Source organism: Bison bison, unplaced genomic scaffold, assembly GCF_000754665.1.
Source record: "Bison bison bison isolate TAMUID 2011002044 unplaced genomic scaffold, Bison_UMD1.0 scf7180017864012, whole genome shotgun sequence".
NCBI lineage: Eukaryota > Metazoa > Chordata > Mammalia > Artiodactyla > Bovidae > Bison > Bison bison.
In genome coordinates, this window is record NW_011494584.1 from 813,468 (window position 1) to 824,703 (window position 11,236).

Below are 11,236 nucleotides of genomic sequence, written 5' to 3' on the forward strand. Positions count from 1 at the left end.
GATTTTGGAGCCCCCAAAAATAAAGTCTGACACTGTTTCCACTGTTTCCCCATCTATTTCCCACGAAGTCATGGGACTAGATGCCATGATCTTCATTTTCTGAACGTTGAGCTTTAAGCCAACTTTTTCACTCTCGTCTTTCTCTTTCATCAAGAGGTTTTTTTAGTTCCTCTTTACTTTCTGCCATAAGGGTGGTGTCATCTGTATATCTGAGGTTATTGATATTTCTCCCAGAAAACTTGATTCCAGCTTGTGCTTCATCCAGCCCAGGGTTCCTCATGATGTACTCTGCATAGAAGTTAAATAAGCAGGGTGACAGTATACAGCCTTGACATACTCCTTTTCCTATTTGGAACCGGTCTGTTGTCCCATGTCCAGCTCTAACTATTGCTTCCTGACCTGCATATAGGTTTCTCAAGAGGCAGGTCAGGTGGTCTGGTATTCCCATCTCTTTCAGAATTTTCCACAGCTTACTGTGATCCACACAGTCAAAGGCTTTGGCATAGTCAATAAACCAGAAATAGATGTTTTTCTAGAACTGTCTTACTTTTCCATGATCCATCGGATGCTGGTAATTTGATCTCTGGTTCCTCTGCCTTTTCTAAAACCAGCTTGAACATCTGGAAGTTCATGGTTCATGTATTGCTGAAGCCTGGCTTGGAGAATTTTGAACATTATTTTACTAGCATGTGAGATGAATGCAATTGTGCAGTAGTTTGAGCATTGCTTGGCATTTCCTTTCTTTGGGATTGAAATGAAAACTGACCTTTTCCAGTCCTGTGGCCACTGCTGAGTTTTCCAAATTTGCTGGCATATTGAGTGCAGTACTTTAACAGCATCATCTTTCAGGATTTGAAATAGCTCAACTGGAATTCCATCACCTCCACTAGCTTTGTTCGTAGTGATGCTTTCTAAGGCCCACTTGACTTTACATTCCAGGATGTCTGGCTCTAGGTGAGTGATTATACCATCAGGATTATCTGGGTCATGAAGATCTTTTTTGTACAGTTCTTCTGTGTATTCTTGCCACCTCTTCTTAATATCTTCTGCTTCTTTTAGGTCCATACCATTTCTGTCCTTTATCGAGCCCATCTTTGCATGAAATGTTCCCTAGGTATCTCTAATTTTCTTGAAGAGATCTCTAGTTTTTCCCATTCTGTTGTGTTCCTCTATGTATTTGCATTGATCACTGAGGAAGGCTTTCTTATCTCTTCCTGCTATTCTTTGGAACTCTGCATTCAGATGCTTATATCTTTCCTTTTCTCCTTTGCTTTTCACTTCTCTTCTTTTCACAGCTATTTGTAAGGCCTCCCCAGACAGCCATTTTGCTTTTTTGCATTTCTTTTCCATGGGGATGGTCTTGATCCCTGTCTCTTGTGCAATGTCACGAACCTCAGTCCATAGTTCATCAGGCACTCTATCTATCAGATCTAGTCCCTTAAATCTATTTCTCACTGTTACCTGGAGTAACAGGCAAACTTGGCCTTGGAATACGGAATGAAGCAGAACAAAGGCTAATAGAGTTTTGCCAAGAGAATGCACTGGTCATAGCAAACACCCTCTTCCAACAACACAAGAGAAGACTCTACACATGGACATCACCAGATGGTCAACACCAAAATCAGATTGATTATATTCTTTGAAACCAAATATGGAGAAGCTCTATACAGTCAGCAAAAACAAGACCGGGAGCTGACTGTGGCTCAGATCATGAGCTCCTTATTGCCAAATTCAGACTTAAATTGATGAAAGTAGGGTAAACCACTAGATCATTCAGGTATGACCTAAATCAAATCCCTTATACAGTGGAAGTGAAGCAATCATAGATCAAATAAATACGCTTAGTATAAGTCTAAAGAACAAAAGCTTTTCAAACCATTGTTTAACATTCCTGGTAATATCCAGTTCATTTATTTCCATGTTGATTTACATATTGAGTAGTAGTATGCCTAAGCTTCCAGTAATAAATCAGAATGTTAAATATAGCAGATTTTTTTTCTCACCTCATGATATTTAATTTCATTTGTTTCCATATTATCAATTGCTGGTTGTCAGTTAGACAAAACTTCAGTGTTAGAATGATTCTAAGTTAACTTAATTGCATATTATTTACACAGCTCTGTATCATGTGTCTGTGGAATACTAAAATTTTCACTTTCATTTCAATTCAAACTGACAGAAAAAAAACTATTTTATGAAGATTAAAGCAAAATATTAATATCATTCATTTTAGCTCTCTATAAAATAGATTAGATATTCTTTCTGTAAAAGAAGATAATCTATCTTCAATTGTGTATTCAAAATGCAAAGAGTTCACTTTGGTAAAGAAACTATTCTTACAATTTATCTCATTTATATGAAAGGACTTCTAGTAGCACAATGACTACAGACCCTTCCATCTTAATGCATTTGAATATTTATTCAATGAAGTTTGAAAAGAAAAAAACGTGTCAATGGGTACATGAGCAACATTGTGTGATACTGTAAATTTAAGCTAATAATTAAATCATCACGCAAGCTTTTAAGTGTAAAATTACTTTGGCAGCACTCTGAGAGTTTGGGAAGTGGAACCCATTTAAGATTAGAAATCAAATTGATCACTAACCTTTTTGAATGATGAAAGTTCTATATACTTAACATTTCAAAATTTCAGTCTGGGTTACAGCTATTAATAAATAAATATTCTTTCTAGTATAAATAAATAAATAAGAAATATATTTATAAATAAAAGAAAGGCATTAAAGATATTTAATGATTTATCTACCATGTTAAAATAATTTGTCAAATTACTAATTCAGCAGTACTTTTCCATAAATAGTTCCCAATGATTTTTAGTACCATGGAAGTAAATACTGCTAACTTTTAATTTTAAATTATTGTCATCTCAGATTTACTAATTGGGTTTAGTGTGAGTTCTTCATAGCTATTTCAGTGGGCATTTACCAGTTCTGTGTAATTTGAATTAGGTGGTGCATACTGTAGGCATCGTTTTTAATCAGGAAGAAATGAGATGTTATCACAGGATGGCTTGGCACTCACTCTTCTCTCAGTTGCACTCCAGGTGCATTTCACTGCATGGAATTGGCTTGTTGACTGAATTGGCCACTCTGTGTCCCTAAGAAAACTGCCATGATTGGGAAGCCATATGGTGCAATGCTGTAAGCTATATTAAATTTTGAGTCATATTTTGGCCAGCTTTGTTCTCATAACAGATTCAGAATTGTATCCATACAAATTTCTATTCACTTACTAATCACAAGTGTCTTTAAGCCCATATTTCTCTCTTTTATTTAGAGACTTTCAGTAGCGATGCTAGAGTTTAAATTTAAGGGCACTAGTAAAGAAGAAGGAAGAAATAGAGAAAGGTGGCACTTTAGGCCCACCCTGCATTTACCTTTGAAGAAGCAGTCTTCATTGTGGACAATGGTAATCTTGTGTTTCTTCAAGCAAGCAGCTCTGTGTACCTCACAGTGGTTTTCATAGAATTCTCCATCAGATCCACACACAGGTTTGTAGTGCCGGTTGCAATGGTCCATACAGGCACATTCTGCCTGCCCTGTCTCTCTGCTGAGAACACAGTGCCTTCCCAAACCACAGTACTTGTTTTCACAAGATCCCAAAGAGCCATCCTGAATCAGGATCCCTGTAGACAAAAAAAAAAAAAAAGAGATAAAATCACTTGGATTTATAGATTGATGTATCCAAATAATATGCTGATATCAAAGTTTCAAGGGATTAGGAAAAAATAAGTCTAAGAGAAATACAATATAATCAGGGTTCAGTTGTTCTTAGGAGAAGGGATTTTTATCAGAACCAGACTTAAAAAAAAAAAAAAAATACCTTTGACATTGTCCCCTTCTTTCACTTTCTCTTTGAGCTCTTACCTCCATACTCAATGAGTATTACAGTCCATAAGGACAAGGGCTCTAAATTTAAACTGCGGAACTCAAATTTTCTGCCAATTATTAGCTTTATGCCCTTGGAAAAATTACTTCCCTGTGCTAAATTATCCCATCCATAATGCGAGGTTGATAGTATAGACCATCTCCTAGAGTGTACTAAGCAGTACATGTACTGATCCACAGGACACACAGTCCTGGCATATAGGAAATATTTAACAAATGCCAACGTTTACATTAGCAGAATTCTGCTGGGAGAAAGGAAACATATGTATGTAAAGTGGGAAACAGGAGAGAATAGAAATGAGAAAAAGTGTCTTGAAAACTTTTTGGGTTCTAACGTCTGATCCTTTCTTGTTTTGACCTTTGCCGCTTGGCAATCACTGATGCATTTCATGACTAAAGGAACAAATCATGAAGAATTTTATTATGTTGTTACTTGTTTAATCTAACAATCTACATCTGCCTCAAAAACATAGGAGAATCTAGCAGTCTTGCAGTAAAACCAAACCAAGTAATTTCATTCTTAGGCTTTTATAGGTAAATCTAAGAACATTACGTGACTGAAAAAAAAAAAATAAAGTGTACATATATGTCTATGTATCTATCTATTTAAAAATGTATATAGAGAAAAATATATATTAAGGAATAATATATATTCACATATATACATATGTGTTAATGTGTGTAGATATATTTATCACTGCTGACACATACATGGCAAAAAAATAAAGTTTTGGGAGGTTGTAAACCCTGTGACTCAATGGGAAAGTATCTGCCTGCAATTAAGGAGATGTGATTTCAATTCCTGGATCAGGAACATCCTCTGGAGGAGGAAATGGCAAACCACTCCAGTATTCTTGCCTGGAGAAATCCAATGAACAGAGGAGTCTGGGAGTCTACACTCCATGGAACCATACCTTGATTGGGTACCTAACACATCTATAATTTGGTTTCCTCATCTGAACAATGGGGATTATAGTATATCCTCAAAGGGTTATCAAGATTAAAAGGCTTGTGAGGGAGAGATCAAGATAGCAGATTAGGAGGCACCTGGGCTCACCATCCACCACAAACACATCAAACTAAATATACATTGGAAAGACTCTTGCTGAAATCTACCTGGGACTAGCAGAAGAACTCTTCTACACCAAGGCTATAAACAAAGAGCCACAAAGCATCTGATAGGAAGGGAGGAGCAGGGATCAGTCATGAACCCACATCCCTATCTGAGAATACAGAAGAAGAATGGATATCACAGGTTTGGGGAATTCTCCCTGGGGAGCAAGGGATTCAAGCTACATATTAGGTACCCCAGCACAGGAGTCCAACAGGAGGTTAGCTCTCTTAGCTTGTTTGAAAACCAGTGGGGGTTACCAGAGGGCTGTCAGAAACTAAGACTCCCCACTTAAGGAATATACATACAGACTTACTCCTGGTTACATGGAGGCAGCAGATTGAAACTCCCTGAGGTTCTGGTCAGCCTGCCAAGACTTCTCCTGCCCATTCCCAGGCTGCATAGCCTCCTGCTCTAGCCCATCTTGTTCCTATTCCCCACTAAGCAATGAAAGTGCAAACATTTGGAAGGAAATGATCCAGTTCAGACTCCAGCCCTGCCTCTGACCAGTGTGAAAGCAGTCACTGCCAGCTCATGAGTCTCATGCCAGCCTATGCATACTTGAGAGGGGACAGGGGCAGTTCAGTGGTGTGGCACCACCTTTGCAACACCAAGCCAGCATTTAAAAAATGTGCATCCCTGGGAAAAAGTGAAGTCAACACAGAAGTGCAACCCCAAGCACTCAGGTGCTGATCATATTCCAAATCAAAGTGGACCCAGGAGAAACCAGATCCCTCAGAGCTCCTGTTTTAGTCTGTTGGGTCCCAACATTGCCCCAGTCAGGACAGTAACAGTTATAGAGTAAAGAAGATGCCTTGACTTGCATCTGCGTCTGGTTTTGGCTCACCAAATTCAGCCCTAGGCTATTTGATGTACTTATGGCTGAAAACTTTCTGAACCTGAGGAAAAAAACAGGTGTCCAGATCAGGAAGCACAAGGGGGTCAAAACAAGATGAACCTCAAAATACCCACAGAGATATGTCATAAATGGCAAAGAGAAAAGCAAGGAGTCACAGAGAAGGGGAGCCTCATAAGGTTATCAGCTCATATCTCTGCAGAAACTTTTCAGGCAAGAATGGAATGGCATATATTCCAAGTGGTGAAAGGAAAAACCTGTAACCCAAGATGCTCTACCCAGCAAGGTTATCATTCAGAATTGAAGGAGAGGTAAAGAACCTCTTAGACATGCAAATGCTAAAAGAATTGATCAATATTAAACTGACCTTACAAGTATTGAAGTCTCATTTAAGTGAAAAAGAAAAGGCAATAAGAAATGATAGGGTGGTAAAATCCCCAGTAGAAAAGTCAAGTACATAGTAAAAGCTGTGGATCCAGCACTTAAATAACGTAGTATAAAAGTTAAAGGACCAAAGTTATAAAATCAACTATAGCTAAACAATAAACAGTTAGGGATAGACATTAAGAAGTAAAATATGAACTCAAAAAGTATAATATGTATGTAGGGAATAAAAAATATAGATGTTTAAGAACATATTTGTATTTAAATGACTATCAGGGTAAATCAAGTAGATATAGTTATATGTCAACATTTATGAGCTTTATGGTAATCACAAAACAAAAACCTACAATAAATACACACAAAAAATAAATATACAAAAACTAGACAGAATAGAACACAAATATAACACTGAGGAAAAACATCAAACAACAGATAAGAGACAAAGGAAAAAAAGGAACTAAAGCAAAAGCAAAATTCAGAAAATAAATAACAAAATAACAGTAATTACATGCATATCAATAATCACTTTAAATGTCAATAGACTAAATGATCCAATCAAAATATAAAGGAGAGAAGGTTGAGTTAAAAAAAAGGACAACAACAGCAAAAACAAGACCCATCTATGCTGCTTACAGGATAATCAATTTAGAGCTAAAGACACAAAAATGCTGAAAGTGAGGTATGGAAAAATATATTCCATGGAAATGGAAACAAAAATATGCTGGATAGGCTTTCTATTTTAAAATGGACTTTAAAACAAAGTTTATAATAAAAGACAAAAAAAGACATATAAGGATAAAGGAATCAATACAATAAAAAGGTATAGCATTTTAAAACATAAATTCAACTATGAGTGCTTAAATATATAAAGTAGCAATAAACAGGAATAAAGGAAAATTGACAACAATAAAATAATTATAGGGGACTTTATATTTTATCAATCTTTTATCAATGGACAGATCATCCAGACAGAAAATTAATAAGAAAACAATGACATTCAGTTCAGTCACTCAGTCCTGTTCCACTCTTTGAGACCCCATGAACCACAGTACGACAGGCCTCCCTGTCCATCACTAACTACTGGAGTTCACCCAAATTTGAATCCATTAAGTCCGTGATGCCATCCAACCATCTCATCCTTTGTCATCCCCTTCTCCTCTTGCCCTCAATCTTTCCTAGTATCAGGGTCTTTTCAAATGAGTCAGGTCTTCGTATCATGTGGCCAAAGTAATGGAGTTTCAGCCTCAACATCAGTCTTTCCAATGAACATGAAGGACTGATCTCCTTTAGGATAGACTGGTTGGATCTCCTTGCAGTCCAAGGGACTGTCAAGAGTCTTCTCCAACACCACAGTTCAAAAACATCAGTTCTTCAGCGCTCAGCTTTCTTTATAGTTCAACTCCACATCCATACATGAATACTGGAAAAACCATAGCCTTGACTACACAGACCTTTGTTGACAAAGTAATGTCTCTGCTTTTTAATATGCTGTAGGTTGGTCATAACTTTCCTTAAGGAGTAAGACACATTACAAGAGTTGGAATACATATAATAGGACATTATATTTAAAAACAGCATCATCAGAGAGTAAATTAGATAATACTTTGATATAAATAAATATGAAAATATAAATTTCACAATGCTGTGCACCTGAAACTAATATAACATTGCAAATCAAGTACATATCATTTTTTTTCTCATTTTTTTATTTTATATTTTAACTTTACAATATTGTATTGGTTTTGCCATATATCAAAATGAATCCACCACAGATATACATGTGTTCCCCATCCTGAAACCTCTTCCCTCCTCCCTCCCCATACCATCCCTCTGGGTCGTCCCAGTGCACCAGCCCCAAGCATCCAGTATCATGCATCGAACCTGGACTGGTGACTTGTTTCATATATGATATTATACATGTTACAATGCCATTCTGGAAATAGAGCTGCCTTATAATACAGCAATCCCACTGCTGGGCATACACACTGAGGAAACCAGAATTGAAAGAGACATGTGTACCCCAATGTTCATCGCAGGACTGTTTATAATAGCCAGGACATGGAGGCAACCTAGATGTCCATCAGCAGATGAATGGATAAGAAAGCTGTGGTACATATACACAATGGAGTATCACTCAGCCATTAAAAAGAATACATTTGAATCCTCTTTCACTTTCATTAAGAGGCTCCTCAGTTCTTTATCAGCAGATGAAAGGATAAGAGAGTACATTTCATTTGAAAAAGGTCTAGGCACATGTAAAACTCCCTTTAAAAGTTAGTTAATTTACTAGTTTTAAAAAACTAATATTCACAAGAACAGATACACAACTAAGCATTTAAATCATTAATTTATTAGTTTTTATAAATAAAAGCTTGAAGTATTTTTATTTTCATAATACAAGTAATTACAAATGGAATTTAGAAAAAATTGAAATTAAAAAAAGGACCAAAACTATCAGAAGTATAATTTAAGAAATAATTTATATTTTTGATACCAGTGTAAATTGAAGCAAATCTTCTTGAAAGAAACTTTATATTAATTATACTCTAATACCATATTAAAATTTTTTGATAAAATATTCAAAGACATTTATAACAAAAGATAAGAAAAAAAGAATTGATTGAACCAAGCTTTCCAATATAATATTATTTTAACTAACTGATGGCTCTGAAATATTTAGTATATTTTGGAAAATAAATTTAAAGTCATACTTCTTGAAGTTTGGCATCGTGTAATGACCTAGAGAAGTTTCATAGAATAGACCAAACCTTGAGTTTAGAGTTTCTGACTAAATAGATATGGAATTGAACCCCAAATTTATATTTCTAATTTTCCAGGTTATGATAATTCTGTTTCTGTGATCAAATTTTTGGGTCTTTGACTTAATGAAATCGTACTTGCTAGATAAAATAAATAAAAACAGAAAGACTAAGAAAACACTTATGCTCTTAAGTTTAAAAATGGGAAGTTTAAGTTTATGTCATTATTGTTGTTGATGTTCAGTCTCTAAGTCGTGTCTCACTTTTTGCAATCGCATGGACTGTAGCATGCCAAGCTCTTCTCTCCTCCTCTGTCTCCTGGAGTTTGCTCAAATTCATGTTCATTGAGTCAGTGATGCTATCTAATAATCTCATCCTCTGTCACTACTTTCCACTTTTGCCTTCAATCTTTTCTAGTATCAGGGTCTTTTCCAATAAGTTGGCTCTTTGCACCAGGTGGCCAAATTATTGGAGCTCTGGCTTCAGCATCAGTCCTTCTAATGAATACTGAGGGCTAATTTCCTTTAGGATTGACTTGTTTGATCTCTTTCCTGTCCAAAAGACTCTTGAGAATCTTCTCTAATTTGGCATCATTAATACTTCAGCACTCAGCCTTCTTTATGGCCCAACTCTCACATCTGTACATGACTACTGGAAAAACTATAGCTTTGACTATATGGGACTTTGCTGGCAAAGTGATGTCTCTGTTTTTTAATACCGTCTCTAGGTTTTTCATAGCTTTTCTTCCAAGGAGCAAGTATCCTTTTAATTTCATAGATGCAGTCACTGTCCACAATGATTTTGGAGCCAAAGAAAATAAAATCTGTCACTGCATCCACATTTTCCAGTTCTATTTGCCAAGAAGCGATGGGACCAGATTTCATGATCTTAGTTTTTTGAATGTTGAGTTTCAAACCAGAATTTTCACTCTCCTCTTTGACCCTCATCAAGAGACTCTTTAGTTCCTCTTTCCTTTCTGCCATTATAGTGGTATAATCTGCATATTTGAGGTAGCTGATATTTCTCCCAGCAATCTTTATACCAGCTCATGATTCATCCAGCCCAGCATTTTGCATGATATATTCTGGATATAAATTAAATAAACTGAGTGACAATATACAGCCTTGTCTTACTCCTTTCCCAATTTTAAAGCATTTAGTTTTTTTCTATTCTGTTACTTCTTGACCCACATACAGATTTGTCAGGACACAGTAGTCAGGTACTCTCCTCTCTAAGAATTTTCCACAGTTTATTGTGATCCACACAGTTAAGGAGTTTAACATAATAAAAAAAAAATAGAAGTAGATGTTTTTCTGGAATTACCTTGCTTTCTCCAAGATTGAGTGAATATTGACAATCTGCTCTCTGGTACCTCTAACTCTTTGAAACCCAGCTTGTGCATAGGGAATTTTTCACTTCATGACTGCTGAAGCCTAGCTTGAAGAATTTTGATCATAATGTTGCTAATATGAGAAATGAGCACAATTGTGGAGTAGTTTGAGCATTCTTTGACATTGCTCTTCTTTGGGATTGGAATGAAAACTGCCCTTTTTTTAGTCCTGAGGCCACTGCTGACTTTTTCAAAATTGCTGGCATATTGAGTGCAACACTTTAACAGCATCAGCTTTTAAAATTTTAAATAGCTCAACTGGAATTCTATCAACTTCACTAGCTTTGTTCATAGTAATGCTTCCTAAGACCCACTTGACTTCACACTCCACAATGTCCAGCTTAGGTGTCTGACCAAATCATCATGGTTATCCTGGTCATTAAAACTTTTCTTGTATAGATCTTCTGTGTATTCTTCCCATCTCTTCTTAATCTCTTCTGCTTCTGTTAGTTAGTTCAGTCACTCAGTCATGTCCAACTCTTTGCGACCCCATGAATCACAGCAAGCCAGGCCTCCCTGTCCATCGCCAACTCCCAGAGTTCACTAAAACTCACATCCATCAAGTCGGTGATGCCATCCAGCCATCTCATCCTCTGTCGTTCCCTTCTCCTCCTGTCCCCAATCCCTCCCAGCATCAGAGTCTTTTCCAATGAGGCAACTCTTCGCATGAGGTGGCCAAAGTACTGGAGTTTCAGCTTTAGCATCATTCCTTCCAAAGAACACCCAGGGCTGATCTCCTTCAGAATGGACTGGTTGGATCTCCTTGCAGTCCAAGGGACTCTCAAGAGTCTTCTCCAACACCACAGTTCAAAAGCATCAATTCTTCCGTGC

At 36.7% G+C, this 11,236-nt stretch overlaps 1 protein-coding gene across 1 annotated transcript in view; it reads right to left on the reverse strand.

The window, feature by feature from the left end:
• The window catches only part of FSTL5 (follistatin-like 5), a 773,393-nt gene that overhangs the window by 620,985 nt on the left and 141,172 nt on the right, over positions 1-11,236 (reverse strand). Inside the window, exons 3-4 of the mRNA XM_010834087.1 lie at positions 3,885-3,937; positions 3,395-3,643 (exon numbers count right to left, since the gene is read on the reverse strand). Of these exons, the coding sequence (XP_010832389.1) occupies positions 3,395-3,643; positions 3,885-3,937 (302 nt within the window). The remainder of the gene's footprint in view (positions 1-3,394; positions 3,644-3,884; positions 3,938-11,236) is intronic.